This window comes from Archocentrus centrarchus, chromosome 22 (genome assembly GCF_007364275.1).
Source record: "Archocentrus centrarchus isolate MPI-CPG fArcCen1 chromosome 22, fArcCen1, whole genome shotgun sequence".
Taxonomy (NCBI): domain Eukaryota; kingdom Metazoa; phylum Chordata; class Actinopteri; order Cichliformes; family Cichlidae; genus Archocentrus; species Archocentrus centrarchus.
Window position 1 is genome coordinate 5287897 of NC_044367.1, and position 19897 is coordinate 5307793.

General features: G+C 40.1%; 1 protein-coding gene across 1 annotated transcript in view; it reads left to right on the forward strand.

Moving 5' to 3' along the window:
- Positions 1 to 19897, forward strand: part of akap6 (A kinase (PRKA) anchor protein 6) — a 223357-nt gene that overhangs the window by 105025 nt on the left and 98435 nt on the right. Inside the window, exon 14 of the mRNA XM_030719108.1 lies at positions 9640 to 9770. Coding sequence (XP_030574968.1) covers positions 9640 to 9770 — 131 coding nt within the window. The remainder of the gene's footprint in view (positions 1 to 9639; positions 9771 to 19897) is intronic.

Here is a 19897-nt window from a genome sequence, read left to right on the forward strand (position 1 = left end):
AGATTCTGAAGCTCTAGACAAATTGTCCTAATATTTTCTTACATTTTACCAAATTTTGTCCCCATCTGCTCCCTGTTCTTATGGTCTGATAAACTGTTGCTGTTGGCCGTGTGTGTGTGTGTGTGTGTGTGTGTGTGTGTGTGTGTGTGTACAGGGGCTACCAGCTGGATATAGCTGTCTCATATCCATTATTGATCCCGCATCATTACCCACTCCTTTGCTCTATCAAGACAAAAACACTCAGTTATTGGAATATCTCACCTCAGATATTGACCTGCAGCACACACACACACACACGCACACACGCGTGCTGCAAGAAATTATCATCAAGTGTGAATTTAAAAGACAGATCCTGCTGAAATCTCATGGAATAAATTCCCCCGTTTTCTCAGTTACCAGTTTTGTTTCATTTGCCCTTTTTTGTTATTAGTTATTCAGTCATATGAACACATGGGAGTTTTTCCAGTTCAAAAGAGCAACTTTTGTCCGAGAGACCGGAGTTTTTATCTCCTCTGTTTTAAATGTTGTTTTCACTCCAGGTTATGTTATCTTTAAGCAAAAAAAGTGAGGTTTAGGAAAAAATAATGATTAGTTCAAATTGCACCATTTTCCAACATTAAATGACTACAATTCTTTCTTTAGTTCATCTTCAGTCTAAAGCTTACAAAACCAGCGCACAGTTTACATGGACTGTATTCAGGGCACTGAATAGACTTAACTTTAGGGTAGAATAAGACACATGGCAGCAACTCAATACATTTAGGCAGGTGAACATTAGAGACCCCACAATATAGTATTATCACAATAATTTACTCACATTGCAACATTATTGTGATTTTTAACATTTTGTGATATGCTGAGTATTGCAATAATTGATTGTGATAGCAATTATTTATCTCCTCTCTGAGAGCGATTGCAGCCACTCCAAGTCAGACTGCGACTTATTGCAGAAAGGTTGCCTCCTTTTAGGTGACCTGTGCAATTAGAAGTGGTTGTGCAACAAACACCTTCAAGCTCTGGGCAACCATTTAGTGTCCACTGTCGGATATTTTTTTGGATATGTGCTGATTTAATGCAAGTTTGCTCAGCTAATATTATCTCAGGGTGGTGGTGCATGGGATAAGCCCTCTTGTTCATAGCATTCCCAGAGTATTTTAATTTATTTAAAAATATTGATATTTGTTGTCCCTGTATCGATACAATATCACAGTACGATGCTATATTGACCCCACTGCCCCCATCTTTAATAAACATGGTTAAGACAACCTGCTGCAGTTCAAACGGGAAATGGGGAAGAAAGGTGCTGTAAGTTGACTTTGAATGTGGTCTGGTTGTTGGTGCTAAACTGCTGGTCACAAACTGCTAATCTGCTGGGATTTTCCCACACAACCATCTCTAGAACAGTTCAAAAAAAAAAAAAAAAAAAAGATAAAGAGGCAACAGTAACTCAACTAGCCATTCGTTACAACCCAGGCTGAATGTACAACATATCTAGACTTGAAGCAGATGAGCTACAGCAGCAGAAGACCCCACTGGGTGCCACTCATGTCAGCTAAGAGCAGGAAACTGAGGCTACAGTTTGCACGGGCTCACCAAAATTGGACAATAGAAGATTGAAAGAATGTTGCCTGGTCTAACTAGTCTTGATTTCTGCTGCAACAGAAACAAGTTAGGGTCAGAATTTGTTGTAAACAACATGAAAATATGGATCCATCCTACCTTGTATTGATGTTAAAGCAAACAGGCTAGTGGTGATGGTGTAATGATGTAATATTTTCTTTGACCCCTTAGTACCAACTGAGGATTGTTTAATGCCACATCCTAACCAAGTATTGTTGCTGACATCTCCATCCCTTTATGAACACAGTGTACCCATCTTCTGATAGTTGCTTCCAGCAGGATAATGCACCATATCACAAAGATTAGATAATCTCAAACTGGGTTCTTAATCATGATAATGAGTTCACCCTGCTCAAGTAGTCATAGTCACCAGATCTCAGTCTAATAGAGCACCTTTGGGATGGGACCAGGATATGCAGCTGACCAGTCTGCAGCAACTACGTGATCCCGTTATGTCAATACAGACCACAGTCTCTGAGGAGTGTTTTTCCACCATGTTGACAAGAAGACGTAAGCTGGTTCTGAAGGCCAAAAGGATGCCCCACCCAATACTAGCAAGGTGTACTGTATGCAGTGTCTGGCGAGTGTGTAGTGTAACGACCGATCAGCTTTTCATTGGAGCCAGAACATATGCGTCTTTTGTGAACTTCCCAGTATTTGTTTATACCTGCCGTCATGTGACTGCTGAAGTTCCAGTATATTTTCAAAAGACTTCCTGCAAGTGTACTTGCTGCCTTTCAATTCAGCTGTTTTTATGCATATTTTTGTTTTGCACATAAAAAAAAAGAAGAAGTAAAACAAAACATGGGAAAGCCCTGTTTTTTAAAACAACAAATGTGATCAGATAATTTCTTGACAAATCACTCCTGAGGCAACTTATACACAGAGGTTTTAACCAAAGTAATTGGCAGAGCTGTGGGGAAACAGTAAAATCTCATCGGCAGCTGAAAGACAGAAGGTGCACTGTGGGAAACTTGCTTTAAATTTGCTCTGCACTTGCGTGGTGACAAAACCTGCAGATTCTTAGAACAATGTTTCTGGGCAAAGCTCCAGGCAACGATCAGCATAGCTGCCAAAGAGCCAGAGCTCATTTACATGACTTCTGCCATTAAGATGTTCCTGGCAGATTAAAGGAACATTGCTGAGGTGACACTGCAGGCACTGCTGGACATTCAGTTGCACAAAACTTGCTGTTGTTTGTCACTGTTGGTTCACAGGTGACTATCAAAAGGTGAAACTGAGACAAATAATCTTGCCTGTAGTACAGATGGAACTCTAAATTTGGAATAAGTGAACACATTTTTCCTCTTGGCTAATGAAGTGTTATTCTGTGACTGATTAGTTGATTGATTGGTGTATTGATTCATTATCTGCTATTTATTTTTAATGAATCGTGTTAAAGATCAGACAGCGTGTTCTGGATCCTGCAGTGTGTTTATATGCTGCTGTTGCTGCTCAGCTCTCAGTCCTAACACTGCTGTTTGATTGGCAGTTATAGCCCCAGGAAAACCCCAGGAGACACACACACACACACACACACACACACACACACACACACACACACACACACACACACACACACACACACACACACACACACACACACACACACCTAACACACTCACAAACAGACGCATCTTTGGACACATGCACATTCATAAGGGATCAAGCCACAGTTCCACAGCAGCAAATAACACACAATTGCCAGCAAACACACATGCATACATATATTTTTAAAGCATGAAAATACACAAAGAACACTCACATAAAAAACACTTACACAGCCAGTGGTTGTGCTTGTGAAGGTTCCCAGGGATGCTGGATAAATTGGCTCTGACGTGTAAACAAAAAGCCCCAAAATGACTTGATTCAGCACATTGAAGTGCAACACACACACACACACACACACACACACACACACACACACACACACACACACACACACACACACACACACACACACACAGATTGTGTTTGTGTGTGTGTCAGAGGACAGTCTACATATTCATCAAATGAGGCAGATTCTTATTGATTTGTGTGTCTATTAGCAGCGTTAACGACATGACTGGAAACACTGGACTCAGCCTTTCCATTTGAAATCACAATAAATCTTATGGTCAATGAGAGGATTGAGATAAATATTTGATTCTGTTTATATTTACATCAGGTTTGATCTTTCAGTCGGTTGTGTGGCAGCAGAAACAGATGAATTTATCACAATTGCAGCAAACAAACCTCCACCATATTTACTGTAGCTACAGACACACACACTATAATAATGATAACAGTAACAAGTCAGCAGAATGCCACTATTACAGTTCATCCAGTACTTGTGGAGACATACGTCTCAAAACCACAAATTTATCCTCATGATGACACTAGACAAGAAGCCACCAGCACTATTAAAATATAAGAGGTGTTAATTTTTGTGTAACATTTTGTATCAGATGAGATTAGAAGGTCATTAAACTGAGACTGCATGAATTCCAGCCTAGTCCATAATAACTCCATCATGTATTTGTTAATGTAATGCTTCATAAAATACTCTTCATTCAATATGTTACATTAGACAAATTATGTTCACTTGTGCCTCTTTTCCACTAGTACCTACTCAGCTCAACTCTACTAGGTTTCATTTGTTTCCATTACAACTGAGTACTATTTTAGTGAGGTGGCCTGAAAGTCCAGTGACGTCATTTGTATGCCGGGTTTCAAAAACAGCGGGTTTGATTCTTGTGAAGGATACAGATAAATTTTCAGATTGACTCTGCGTGCTTGGAACTGTGGCTGAGTACCAAATACTAGCACCTAATGGAAAACCTTAAAAACTGAGCTGAGTAGGTACTAATGGAAAAGCAACATTGCACATCTGTGCCCATTTGAAAGCATGTTTCAGGTTGAGTACCATGGACAGTTCTTCACACATTGATGGGGACCGGTTGTGCTTATTTTGAGCTCCATATTTTTATTATTGGACTCTGTTAGAGTAGCTTTGCATTTTTCCAGCATCTTATTCATATAAAACATACAAAGCCAAGATTAAGAAAAAAAATGGTGTTTGAAACAGGGCATTTAGAGTTGCCTAAAGCCTAAAATGCACCATTTTGCTGCCCCTCGCAAAGGACATCATACTTAGTAGAATAACTCAGCACTCGGCTTTTGTACATATGCTACCTCATTATTTGAAACATCTCTAGATTAGGCAAAAAATAATAGGTCCACTTTATATAAGGGTCTGGCTAAACTGAAGGTTTGTGCAATCATTTGACCAATAATATTGCAGTTTTTGTGATGTAATCATGGTCTCTTTCATAGCATTAAGAAATCATTTTCTTTGTCATTCTTTCTTTGTCATTGTCATATAATGCATTCAGGAACCTCTGAACATGCACTGCCCATTTCTGGCTGCATGTTAAATAAATACTAGTTTATATATGCTTACTTTTCCTTTGGTCCTTCGTACAGTAGACAATTGGGGCGAAACGAGCAGCTCACACATGCACATGCAAACTAAGAGATGGAGGCACGAGTCTAGTTTGAAGAGAAATCATTTTTGACAGAGATCCTTGAAGATCCTTCAAACTGGGAAGCAGCCCAACTCATCACTGTGTGTGCGTGTGTGTGTGTGTGTGTGTGTGTGTGTGTATGTGTGTGTGTGTGTGTGTGTGTGTGTGTGTGTGTGTGTGTGTGTGTCTTTAGTCACTGCATTACAGTTCTGTGTCCTCAAGGCAGCCGTCCAGGAGAAATTGCCTCACTGTGTACACATACTGTATTTATGTCAGTGTGTGTGTGCGTGTGTGTGTTTCATTATGGCTTTAGTCAGCTGTTATGGATGTAATTGGCTTTTCCATACCTAAGAATGTGTTGGCTCACTTGTTGCAAACGTCAGAAAAAATGACTAAATAAATAACTAACTGAGTGTGTAGCTGCAGGAATGAATCAGTTAGTGACCTCCTTACTGACTGACTGACATCATGACCGTGTAGCGTTGACAAATGTATCATATTATCACTTTAAAGTTTTGGCAGCAAAGAACTTCTTTACTTACTTCCACAAAACACCGACAAATATTAAAAAAAAATACTTAAGTGATTTTGAGATTAATTCTGTTTGTTCGATTCAACATCTTTGTCCTGTAAAGGAGATCCTAGAGATATTCATCTCATGATTGAATGTATTTTCTGATGTACCTCCTCTAGCTGCAGCAGACCTTCCTTGGTGCTTGGCCAGCTTCTTATAGCATCACCCAAAGATGCATATGTAGAGAATGGACCCACAGTTTAGGACTCGGAAGAGCAGATAAACTCAGAGAGCAGCTTTATTTGCTGAGACCTTGCAAAACACATGAACTGTAGCAAAAACAGGAGGTCAAATACACACCAGGAGAGACACAGCCATGAAGGAGCACGCGGCAAAAAACAGAGGGAAAACTGACGAATAAATACACACAAGGTAACAAGCAACAGCTGGAAGGGCAGCTGAAACTACTTACAGGAACCAAGACAAGAGGAAGCAGAACTGGACAAAACAGACACAAAACAGGAGACTGGCAAAATAAAACAGGAAGTGAATAACCAGGGAAACAAATGCAAACTTGACAACACAGGCAGGCGAGTATATGAGAGAACACAAAGGGAGAACCTAACTGGGAACATGATAAATAATACTTAAAGGAAACAAAGACCAAAAGAAAAAACCAGGGATAACAGAATGACAAGACAAAACCTAAAAAGTCCACAAACTCAAAAACACTGGGTCTGAGAACCAGGACACGACCACATATTTATTCTATTTCATGTGTTACTGGCAACAGCTTTGCACGATTCACAGTTCAGAATAACTCTTAATCTAATATTGGGGATTGTTGCAGCCCTTCAGTTTGTCCTGTTTCTGAAACAAGCCATTTTAGCTCCCATCCTCCTCCCTTTAACCAACACACTTCTCATTTGCTGCTCTCGATGTCCACAAGGTGTGAACAACAGGTGGGTGGAGCTTCTGTGTCTGAGATGACCAGAATAGGAATATCCACTCTCTTTGATACTATAAAGAGCCACAGGTAGAAGGAAATGTCTGAAACTGAGTGTTAGAGCAGTCTGAAATCTGAGCTTTCAGCTTGCAGGGATTATTTGCACATACACTGACCTCATTATTTGAAACTTTGGCCATGTTTAATATAAGCATCCAACATTGTATCAGCATATAAACGACAGAATATAATTAAAAGCAAAATACTCCCCTTTAAATCTTAATTCCTTTCTTTTTTTTTTTTTGGATTAGCTGTCCTGCCTTGTGATCAAGGTCACTTCTGCTTTGCTGTAAGTACAGTAATTTATTAGACAAATGTGGCTTTATTCACTTTTAGCAAATAACTTACACAAATCAGAGGATTTTTAAATGTAGTCCTTGGCCTGGATTCAGAGTTATGAGCTGTGTGAGGGAACATATTAGTACAGAAAAGAACAATCTAACCAACTAATGAACAACCTGACTGATTTGCTGATTCACTGACCGACTAACTAGCCAGCAAACAGCCCGCAAATGCAACCAAGACAGAAGTGGAGAGAAGTAATGAAGGAAAGTGGAGAGACATTTAGATGAACTGAAGTTTTTTTTTTTTCCCTCTCAGAGCCTCCAGTTAGTTTCATTTCTATAACAGCAGCACATACACAAACAGAATATTCTCTCGTTCAAACACACCCCAGCGCAGACAGTGCTGTTGATTGTGTATTGCCGGTTTGTTTATTAGCTCTCTGATTGAGCAGCTCTGCCTTGTACAGATTGGATGACCTTTCCAGATCCTTCCATCGAGTCTGCTAAGTAGATCGGACGGCGAACGCGACTCGACGCGACAACACTTTATTCAGATTGTTACTGAATGAGGAAAAAGCAGGCGGTCATATGTGTGTATGTGTGCGCATTGGGCTGTTTGTACACACTCACTCTGCCTTCATTGGTTCAATTGAGGCCTCATCTCCATATAGTTTGTATGCAATTACATCTGAGCGGCGCTCTGAGTGCCTCTATATGATTGTGTCTGGATACTGAGTGCAACTAGCTGTGATGTGTGTGTGTGTGTGTGTATGTAGGATAATTTGTGAGAAAGAGCAGCGAATCATGCTCCATGTGTGAATATGTTTGTTTTCGTGTGTGAAGCAATTGATGGTCAATTTGTGTGCGTGTGTGGCTTTATGGGAACATTTGTGTAAGCTTGATGGGAGTGTGTGTATGAGGGGTAATTTGTGCCATAGAAAAGCAATTCGTACTAAGTGTGTGTGTCAGGTTTTATGGGTGATCTGTGTTAGTGAGTTGTGTGTGTGTACATGCATTTATATGCATACACATGTACATACCGTTGCATGGACGTGTGTGTATGTGTTGTCAGCCGAGATGGAGGATAAGTATGGAGAGTGTTTCTAGTGGCTTGCTGGACGCTTGCAGGGCTTTAAAGGGCACGTCCATCAAAAAGCGGCACGGCCGAATCTCCTTTATCTGCAATAAACAGCTAATCACACTCAGTGGAAGATGATCCCACTCAGACCCGCAACTTGATCGCGGACACACGCTCTGTTCACTTTCAAGAAGGCTCTCTGTGTTACTCTGATTCTGGTCATCTGGGTCTTTACATAAGGCAGGGTATCTGTAAGTTGTAAGAAGCACTGAATTCAGTTTGCCTTTGAAAGTATTAGAAAGTCTTAAACTTGAGTGGACGTCACAGAGGTCGTAGACCAGAGAAAGGGAACATTTTCTCACAGAAAACCTGAAATTCAGCAAGCCGAGGATATGACACACACACATCGGGCTGAATTTGGGAGACATGGCAAATGATTTTACATTAGGCTTTTTCTTTTTTTCACAAGATATTTTTCACAACTTTATCAGTTTTGTTTTGTTTGTTGTTGCCTCTGCTGAACCTTTGTTGTATTAAATAGCAATACAGTCATTGGCCTAAAGAATAATTAACATGCCTTTTACTGACTATTTGGAGGGATTGTTTGTTTTTCTCGTAGGATGTTGTGTACTGTATTGCAATGGCCCATGGGTGCTGTAGACAGTATTCAATTCAATTCAATTCAATTTTATTTATATAGCACCGAATCACAACAGTCGCCTCAAGGTGCTTTGTATTGTAGGTAAAGACCCTATAATAGTATAATAGTTGCAGGCAGTCAGAAGACATTGCATATCTATAAATAGGTACAAGTCAAACTTTTGTGAGAATGAATTGATACAAGTAGCAGTAATAATACAGTATTTATGGAGCTCATTGACTCAAGTGTCAGTTTTAATTACTTTAATTGTTCAATGTATTTTATATCATTTAATTATTTTTTAAATTATTAGCTCTACCCATCAATTTTCTGCCCTTTTTCTTGGTCCAGAGCACACTTATGAATATATTGTATTTCTGTATAAATGTCAATAGATGGATGCTTATTTGTACATTTGTAAGTGATGCTGATTTGCCTTCAGTCATTATAACTAAAAAAGGTAATAAATTGTTCATATTCATAATAAATTCTTCATTCTATACCGCAGAAACCCATCGACACAGAATAACATCTTATTATTATAAATAAAAACAGCAACTTTTCAGGGTTTAGCAGTAGTGCAAAATCAGCCTGTAAAAGCACTTCAGTTCTGAATGTCTCAAAAGCTGCTGCTCAACCCTGTACGTTCTGTTTGTCACCACAAGTAGCTAATGCAGTTTAAAAGTGTAATGAATGTCTTGTGGGTTGTGTTACAGGAAACCTATAAAGCTTACAAAATCAGTTTATTTTCTTTGATTGTTATATTGATTGTTATTGATTGTGAACTGTCCTGAGCGCCCACATCCACAGCGTCTGATGGAGCCAGTGCATCAGTCGCTATTGGTTAAAGCACAACCAACAAACACAAAGATAACCAAGAATATGCTGGAGTCAACAAAAGCTCAAAATGCATAAAGGAAGTGGAAGAAATAGTTCAGTGTGATTATCAGTCCAGGTGATATCCCTGCATGTCCTGCTTTGTTTCTTCCAGGTGGAGCAGATCTCTAGTCAGTGTGAAGCCCAGCGAATCGCCTTGGAGCAGATGGCAATCAAGCTCAGCAGCCTGCACTACCCCTCATCCACCAACAGGGGGCAATGCAGTCAGGTGGCCAGGAACAACAGGTAAACGCACAACAGAAAATGACAGAATAAATGTTCAGGTACTGTTATGCTAGCTTCTGTAACTGCTTTACTACTACTACTACTACTACTACTACTACTATACATTCTGTAAAACAAAGAAATGGTTACTACAACAGCTGTGATTGCAATTCATCACAATCACCCATTTACACAATGGTGTGACTTTAATTGTTTTTTAACTAACACGCACACGCTCAGAATGTGGTTAACATATCTTCCTCCTGAGTCACAGGACATCACCCTTCACGCTTTGGCAAACTGGTTAGCAAACAGCAAACCTGCCGCACGACTATCCTCAGTGTCTCCATTCATGAGCTTTAGAGAAATTGTGCATGTTAAAGGCCACTGTAATAAAATGCGATGTGCTGAAATCAAGCTTGTCTTTTTTTTCCCAGTGAAAATCCTGTCCTGTTAACCTTGAATCTCAATCATCATCACAGTCAAAGGCTTTCATTAACTTGAGCTCTTTAGGTATACAGGAAAAAGCTATTCAAAAATAGAGAACTCGTCAGGTAAGTTATTTGGTAAAAACCTTTAGCGACCAGCATGCATTGATTTATGGTTTGTGTCTGTTATCTTCTTCCTTCATATGTGTGCTTTAGAGGAATCAGACGACCATTTTTCTGTATAAAATTTAAAAAATATCTAGCCAGGATAACAACAGCTCTGTACTTCAGAGCTGACCCCTGAGAATTGAACTCACAGGGGTCACTGAAGCACATTGCAAGTACTACAGGAAGAGTTGGCAAAGGGGATGAACTTTAAGATACTAAGTTACCACTTTAAACCATCAGTTTAATCTGATAATTTTATGTAATATAGGCTAGAGCCTATCCCAGCAGTCATTCAATTCAATTCATGAATGGAGAAAACAACATGATACTCAACCATCCTTCCGCTTATCCTTGTCAGGGTCGCGGGGGGGCTGGAGCCTATTCCAGTTGTTATAGGGTGAAAGGCAGCCAACCTGTGACAAGGCTAACACAGAGATACAGACAACCATGCACACTCACATCTATGGGCAGTTTGGAATCACCAATTAATCTAACCCCTAGTAACTGCATGTCTTTGGCCTGTGAGAGGAAACCAGAGCACCTGGAGAAAACCCACGCAGACATGGGGAGAACATGCAAACTCCACACAGAAAGACCCAGGCCAAGGTAGATTAAAACCCAGGACCTTCTGGCTGTGAGGCAACAGTATTAACCATCACGCCACTGTGCTACCTGGCAATATGATATAGTATTACCAAATATCATAAGGCTGAGAGTGAATATCCTTAATATGGTCAGCTGAGGGTCACTTGCTGCTCAAACCTCCCATTTTGTGATGTGCAGCCAATTGGAAGAAAGTTGGCTTAAAGGGAACAGGAGATGAATTAAAGGACCTTGTTTCAGACAGTGGATGAACCAAGAGGCTGCACCAAGGCCCAGCATAAGAAAAATGAGGACTGTGGCTCATGCAAAACTGCTCCTGTGGAGTCCAGTAATAAAAATACGGGGCTGGAAATGAACATAATAGATCCACTTTAAAGTAATTTGCTCAGACTTTTGGAACTTAGAAGTTACAGCGTCCCATTGAGCCTGTTAAACATATGTTGTTTGAATTTCTGTGCTGAATGCACAGAAGACAGAATCTGCACAGCATAATGGAATGCAAAATAATAAGAAGAGTGAAAACTAGCAGGGCAGTGTTGTCTGTTGTGATGGAAGAGACACAGGCAAACAAAACAGACAACACACACATACAGCTAAATGTACTCACACACACACACACACACACACACACACACACACACACACACACACACACACACACACACACACGCGCGCGTACACACGCGTTAACAGCAGTAATCTGGTGTGGCCAGGCTCGGCTCGGCGAGCACCGTCTTTGGTCACGCTGCCTGTCGGCGTTTCATCCCCGGCTTTGAGGAGCTTCTTGCTGCAGTTATCACTCACACACAGGGCGCGCACACACTCACACACAAATGCAGAAAATGACAACATACACCAAGTAGTGTGTATGCAAATAAAAAAAAACTGAAGCTTAAATTACTCCCTTTGAGTCTGTAGCATGTTGTGTTCTGCAGACTTTGCGGATGTTGTCCGTGTGTCTTCAGGGTGTCTTGCGTGACGCATGTGTGTGTTGTCTGTGCAGCTGTCCGCATATACAAATCAAACCCACTGTAGTGCCACTGGACTGGCTTTTATTTGAATTAAATAACAGTTGTTACGAACCACAAGTTGTTTGTGTGCAAGGAGAGAAAACCCACAACACAAATGGAAATGAAAGACTCATCTTGTTTGTGTTTTTCAGCCCTCTGAGGCTGCGGCATAATATTTCAGTAATTTACATTGAATGTGTCGGGCTCTAATTGGTTATTCATATGTTAGCTGCTGCCTTTCACATTTACATTTTGTGTGTGTGTGTGTGTGTTTGTGTGTCTGTCTGTCTGTCCAGTGCAGTGGTGTGTGTGATGAGTTTTGTATTAATTGGACGTTACATGTTTTTCTGTGTGAGTTTCACTCAGTTGAGATTTCTGGTTTTGGTTCAGTTGTAAAGAAAATGAAGGTCAGGCTGAATTATTCACTAATCTCACACAAAATATCTCAATTCTAAATTATTAGCAGGATGAAAGTTACATAGGTGGAAGATATAGATTTTTTCACCCCCAAAAAGTGGTTAAAAAGACAGTTTTCTTATGTGTTGGTCAGTGAAATACAGTAAGCGCTGTGAAACAAACCCTTTTTTGCGCTGTCACTGAAAAGCTAACAGAACGTTTAAAGGCCTTGGATTTAATTAACAAGTTTGTAGACATTTGGAGCTTTCAGCACCACTGAATATTAATATGAATGGGTGTATGTATATTTTTGACCCTGTATGTATAATTCTTGGCCTTTGTTTTTTTTTTATAAAACCCTAAATACCATAAACATGCATGCCATATTCTTTTATTTCTTTTACTATTAAGGATGTGCAATCAGTCAACCCCAGAAAAAGAACACTTTAAATCATTTTTTGAATGCTGTCAAACATACATGTCCATGAACTGTGTGATTACATGAAATTGTAAATTATTGAGTGAATGACTGAATAAGTGTCAGGGTGTTATTGGTTGTGGGCAACTTGGTTTGAATGTTTCTGTAGGATGAATCCAGTGGCATGAATGGATGAATAAGTGAGTGAATATCAGCAGGGGCCTCTGTGCTGCTCTTCATCGACAGTTCGATTTTAATGTCTCTGTAGGATGAATCCATTAGACTAGGCGAGTGTCAGTGAATCACCTCATAAATCCAGCAGAGTCTCTGACTGAAAGGTGACGGCTGCCAATATGACTCATTCAACCTTTCATTCTATCACTTTATCCTCCTCTCTTGACATCCTTTCTTCCTTCACTCCATCTCTCCCTACTTTCCTCCTCTTCTTTGGTTGCTATTCTTTCCCTTGTCCTCTTCCTTGACCTCTTTTTTTGCCTCCTCTTTCCTGGCCTTCTACTCCCTTTTTGTTTACCTCCACTTCTCTGTATTTCTCTCTCTTTCTCCTTCTTACCTTCTTTCATTTTGCATCCTTTCTCTTCCTGGAACTACTTTACTGTTTTCCTCCATCACTCCTTTCCTTTCCTCTTCTTTTTCCACACATTCATGTAATATCTGTCTATTCATCCCTTTCTTACCTTCTTCCCAGTGTCCTCTTTCTCCATTCCTTTGCTCTCTCTCTCTTTCCCTCAGAGCCTTGCATTCCCTCCTCTTGCTTCCTGTCCCTCCCTCTCTTCTCTCTGCTGTATGGAGGATGATGAATTAGAGACAGCAGTTACAGCCGCTATCGGCATTACAGCAGCAGGCAGCAGGGAGGGAGAGAGAGGGGGAAGTGATGAACAGCGAGAGAGAGAAGTAGAAAGTGGAGTATGATAACAAATCTATCCACTTAAGCCTGACTGGAAAGACGCTGCATGTGTTTTAACCAAAGGTTTTAAGTTAGCAACAAGGCATCTATTCTGAAACCTGTTTAAAATACAATACCAGCTAAAGGAATTTACGAAATACCATAGATCTTTAAGAAAAAAAAAAAGAATAAAAGAGCAAACCAGTAAGAAAAATGTGCAGTGCATTCTTTAGGCCCCTCATGGGGGGCATTTTAAGTGTAACTTAGGTGGACTGTGACCTGCTATTTTGCACCACTGATCAATAGCAAGGTGTCTCAACAGTGCCTCACAGCCAGAGAGTTCAAAGTGGAAAAAGGCAGTGGAGCATTTAGCTGTATTGTGTTGTACTGTCAAGCTTTGTGGTGGAACTTATTGTCCCATTAATGACAAGCCGACGAGCCTGTGAAGACATTCTTGAAAATGCTTGAATGAAATGGTGTTCAGTGGTGTACAAAATAGCAGAAAGGAAAGACAGAAAAACATAATAAAGAGAAGCTTAAAGGGCTAGTCCAGATACTTCCTGTGAGCACTCACCTGTCTCACCTTAATGAAAAAGCCCAGGTGAGTATAAGCATTAGGTCTGTACACATGCAGGTTAATTTATACCCTTTTTACATCAACATTAACTCATAGTATGTCATTTTTGAACATGGGTAAGAAGCTTTTTCACAGTAGATGTTTTTTTTTTTTTTTTACGAACAGGGTTAGTAAACATAAGAATGAAGGCCAGTAACAATGCTACAACAGTAACATTTTAAAAGCATACATTTCATATCACTCGCATCAAACTCTGACTGAAGGATGAACAGAAGGAATTTGGAGCTGGGATCACAAAGAGCTGCAGAACTTCAACACGTGTCAAAGCATCACGCAGGAAAATCGACTTGCCCATCTTGTTGTCACATTTCCTTCACTGCAGATTGAAGCTGGAACCCAATAGCTTTGACTACTGTCACCCACTGCTGAGGGTGATTTATCCAGCGAGTGTTTGTGTGCCATTCTCGGTTGTGTCTGAGTCATAATAGAACACGAATATTTTGGGAAAATACAGACCAGAGAATAAGCCACTGAACACTAAACATCCTTTTTCTAGAAGCCGTGCCCAGCAGGATATAGAGTTCAGTGTCACATAGAAACTACTTAATCGCAGCAGATGGACATTTATTGCATTATGCCTAATTAAAATAAGGCCTAATTAAATTTAGGCATAATGGCAAAAATAAAAAAATAAATAGGCAAAAATAATTTTACTTTGAAAAATGTCTGTATACCTAGTGTAGATATCAATATGTTTTTCCAGCATATAGATTTGCACACCTTCACATTATCCCCACTACATTATATTATATCCAGTGTTGACTGGAATTATGTCGAGGTAGAAATGAATAATAGAGCCTCGTAATTCAAATTTCCTCAGGTGACTGAATGTCAGAAAGGCTCTCCATAACACTCCCATGTGCTCCGTCAGTGCAGCGTAACAGAAAGCGAAGCTGACACTTCAAACGCTCTGTAACCATCCCGGTGTTGAATGCAGCCCCGCAGTGGCGCCACGTCGATCCTTCCTCTTCGATTTGTCTGTTTTCTCGTCTTCCACCCCCGTGAGATACTGTTTTACAAAGCATTTAGTTAACATTAGTGTGAGAACAAGACGGAAATGGAGAAGAGGAGGGGAGGTGGAAAAACGACAAGAGAAAACAATCTGTACGAGTGTTGTATCTGCTTCATCTGTCTTAGTCAGTAAAGGGCTGCTCTGCTCAGCGCATAATGAGGAATACCGCCTCTGGGGGAAGGAAGCAGCGTTCGCTTGCTTTTTTTTTTTTTTTTTTTCTCCTCAGTTTAGCTTTTATTTCACTGAGAATCACTCGCAGTGGAGGACAGGGGGTGTGAGGAATGGATAGGACGAAAATAACAGAAGATCAAATGGGGGAGAGACGTAGGAGGAACAGGTGGAAAAATGTTGGCAGATCTTGTTTTATTTCTCTGTAGCCAAGAGCAGGAAAAAGGAGTTACGAAAGAAGCTGTAGAAGATGAAATAAAAACCTTTTAGAAAGTAAAAACAGGAAATAAGGGCAAGTTAGAAAGTCATGATGGATTTGACTAAACTAAGGGCATTTCTGAAAAGTGTGGAACAGGATGAGAACAGAAAGCTTCAGGAACGAGAGGATGTTTGTACAGAAGCGCGCTGTACTTGCAGGGAAGTTATTACATGCAAAACTCTTGCGAGGGAAGGTTAAGATGGCTATTAATTGTTATTATTCTTGAGAGGACAGAAACAATGGTGCTTCCTACGTTAATTATATAAATATGACCTTTTTCTTTTTTTTTTTTTTCCCACAAAGTATTTTACAAAACCTCGTGTTTAAAAAGTTCTTCACACATGGGAGCAGAAGTAAACTTAATTGATAACCACATGATCAATAACCACGCGACCACTAACCATGTGACGTTAACTTGTCCACCATTTTGCACACGTGACCATTATTGTGAAAATGTAGGATCAAGTAAATAATGCTCCAGTTACACAGGCATGGAGACTGGTCTGCAACCATCCGGCAACCACCGGTCATGAGGGAAGAATGAGCATTCCCTGACCAGTTGCGATTGGTTGCTGGAGTGTGTGTTCCCCATGCCGGTTAGGAAAAACCGCCTTGTGATTACTTTGGTATCTAGTATATTGTTGTGGTTTGAGTGGAAGTGACAGACTTGTCTACGAATGCTGTTCAGCTACTCTCTGAGTTGTAGTGAAATTGTGAAAAATCTGACACAACTGGAAATGTGGACTGTTTACCTTCAAAGTAAAAGATGTGTCTTTTGAAACACTTTGGCAGCAGCACTGTAGCATAACTTTTACTTTGAAGGTGAGTCTCCATTTCCAGTTTATGCCACACTTTTTATTGTCACTCAGCTAGTTGTTATTGTGTATTTGCAGACAAACATGGCAATGTTTTTCTCACTAGCCATGACTGGGACTTTCTGGTGTTGAAGCTTTTTTGCGACTGATTTCAACCAGCGACAGTCAGCAACCGCCATTTTTGGCCATTCTTCTGGGAACTTGAGACCAGGGTTATAATAGTTTTGGATTTTACATTATAGTTTAGTTTTAGTTCTTTTTACTTTTTTCTCTAATTCAGTTTGTTTTCGTTAGTTTTTGCAGTGATTTTGCTCGTTTTTATTAATTTTAGTATTGTTTCAGTTTTTTCATACTTTGTCAGGTGCAAGATTCAAGGCGCAAGAGTGACTATTGTGTAACAAAAACTTGACAAAAGATACAATTTAAAGAAATGTATTCGACAACCAACTGTTCACAAGACAGCAGCACTGTGCACTAAGTGTGTGTAATATTAAGGACACACATGAACATCAACAGGGAGCAACATACAAAAAAACATCACCTCCAAAACCCAGTAAAGTCTACAATAAACTTCAGCGTCAGTGCAACACCTACACGTGTAATATCAGAAGGCAGCAAATGTTGGACAAAAACAAACTGAACTCTTTGAGGGAATCAAAGCTCAAATCCAGCTGTGTCCTGATGTTATCCACCACATGAAGCTGCTTCTGTTTTGGAGCTGCTCAGAGAGCTAGCTTGGTTAGATGCTCGCTAATTAGACTTCAGTTGGGCCTTTGCAGCGCCTCTGTATAGCTGGATGTATGTGAGATTATGTGTGTTAATGTGGTCGTGTGCCAGTGTTTTATATGCGGTCCCGGCTGGGACATTCCCCCCTCTTTAGATTTCCGTAGCCGCCTTGTGCGCTGGTGTTGGTGTTTTTTTCCTGCTTGAGAAAAGTTCCACACATTTTTTCATCATCCACAACAAGACACTCACTTCTATCTGTGCTATCGTACTCAAAGAAACCCCATATGGGACTCTGCTGCTTTCTTGGCAGACCGCTGCCATTACTTTGCGACCAGCGAGGTGCACGCATGCACGCGCACACTTGCAGCTCTCCCAGCTTAAAAGGACTTTTAATTAAAATAATGAAAACAAAGGTCATTTTATCTATAATTTCAGTTCGTTTTAGTTAGTTTTGTAAACTCACAATATAGTTTTAGTTAGTTATAGTTTTTTCCTTTTAATTATCGTTATTATTTATTTCAGTTAACAAAAATGTTTTTTCAATTTCAGTTTTCCTCATTTCATTCATTTTCGTTAACTATAAAAACTTTGGTTGAGACTGACTCACTTTTGGGGCAAGTATCAAGTGACACTTAGAGGAACTGCAATTTTTGGCACCTTGCGTTGGCTTAATTTTTCAGCTATAGGGATTGGCCCATAATTAAGACTCAATTTTAGGGTATAGGTTGCAAAACAACATGTATGTGTTCAGGCCAGTAAGTATATGTAGTCATTCCAAAGAGAATTAGAGTTTGAATTTTGTAGCCTATAGGAGACGGTAGGAGTGGAGCATTTTTTGTGTTCTATTTGTTTTTTTGTTTTTTTTTTATAATTTAATTCATAGTTTACTCTCCCTACTTTGATGGCACATGAAATTGTGGTGTGCATGTTTCCTTTTTTTTAGTGATGAATATGTATGCAGCTTTCTGGGTAACTGTGATTTTCAGTAAGTGTGTGTATTTGAGTGATTTTCATGTGCTTCAGGGAGCACCCCTTAATGTGTGGTCGTCTTGCATGGCATGTACGCGTAGTGTGTGTTTGTGTGCGAGTCATTGTGGAAATACTGCGGGCCTGACAGAGCTGTCAAACTGTCGTCGTCAGCGACCGGAGAATTCCAAACAATTTCACCGCTAATGTTGAGAAACATGTTGGCGATCCCCGCCGAGACCGAAAGCCAGCGAATATATAAATAATAAACACACACGCACCTTAACAAAACGGCTGACAGTAATGCGCGTGTTTGAGCAATCGGCCCCTGTTCCAGCAGCATAAATATTTGATGTGATCCTGTGTCGGGAAGGGGGAGGTGAGAGGATGAGGGAGGAAGGGGAAGAGGGAGGTGACAGTGGGAGGAGTGAGCTGAAAAAGGGGAGTGTGAACAAGGTTGGAGGGAGAGGACAGAAGATATGGGAAAGGAGGGAGGGAGAAAGATTTAGAGAAAGTGCTAAGAAACGAGAAAAGGAGGAGGAAACTGAAAAAAGAAATGGAGGAGAAAATGCGGGCAAGAGGAGGATGTGGGAGGCAAAAGCCATGACATTGTGAGGGGTCGGAAAAATGAGGTGAAATGAAAGGAAAAAGGTGGGGGTGAAATGTGGGATAAGAAGAACAGGGAAGGAAGCGGGATGAAGCAGCAAGAGGCAAAGAGTAGGAAGGGAATGGGAATGACAGAAGAGGTGAGAGTATAAGACTATTGATCATACGATATTCAATTTAATTTAGTTTTATTTATATAGTGCCACTTCACAGCAAGTCACCTCATTGTGCTGTATATTATAAGATGAAGACGCTACAATATTAATACATGTCTGAATTCAGTTTTACAAAATGAAAATAAAACAGCTTATAAATTTAAACGACGCGGTGCTGATTGTGTAAACTGTCAAGAATCGGTATCTAAATATCTAAGCCAACCGTCCAGTTGGTGAAGGTGTCAGCAGGAGTGTGGAGGTATAAGTCATAAAGCAGAAAAGTTAATATTAGTCAATTATAATTCAAAATTGGATTAAACTCCAGAACTCCCTTTTAGCCATTTGGTTTGACCAAAGTGTGTATCCAGGATGTTTCTCTTTCTCAGGTGTTTAGGCATAAATGGTGATGGAGTTTTTTGATTGCATATGTGTGCAGATGCTTTACATTTACAATTACCAAGAATTTCCAGAGAGAGGCAGCATGTGGAGTTCAGTATGTGCTGAATAAACCAGCACATCACACACATTTTTGTCCTTAGAAAAAGTGACAGACAGGCTAGATGCCGCAAACTGTATGACTGTCTGAATCATTCCTGCTCCAGCTCAACCTCGTGGTGTGAGCTTGCACCTGTGAGCTCTATTGTCATCTGTGTACTGTGATTGTGTTCCTTGTAATTTCTCAGTTTCTTATTAAAAATGTGTGAATTGCCATAGCCACACAGCGACAACTCACAATCCCTCGCGCCTTAATTTGATGGTACAGTACAGCTTCCTTACATCCTTTTTAAAGACTCCCATTATTAATTATGACATCTGAAGTCCAGCTGCTGGTAACCACAAATGATTTGTGTTTTTGGGAAATGAGAAAACATAATTA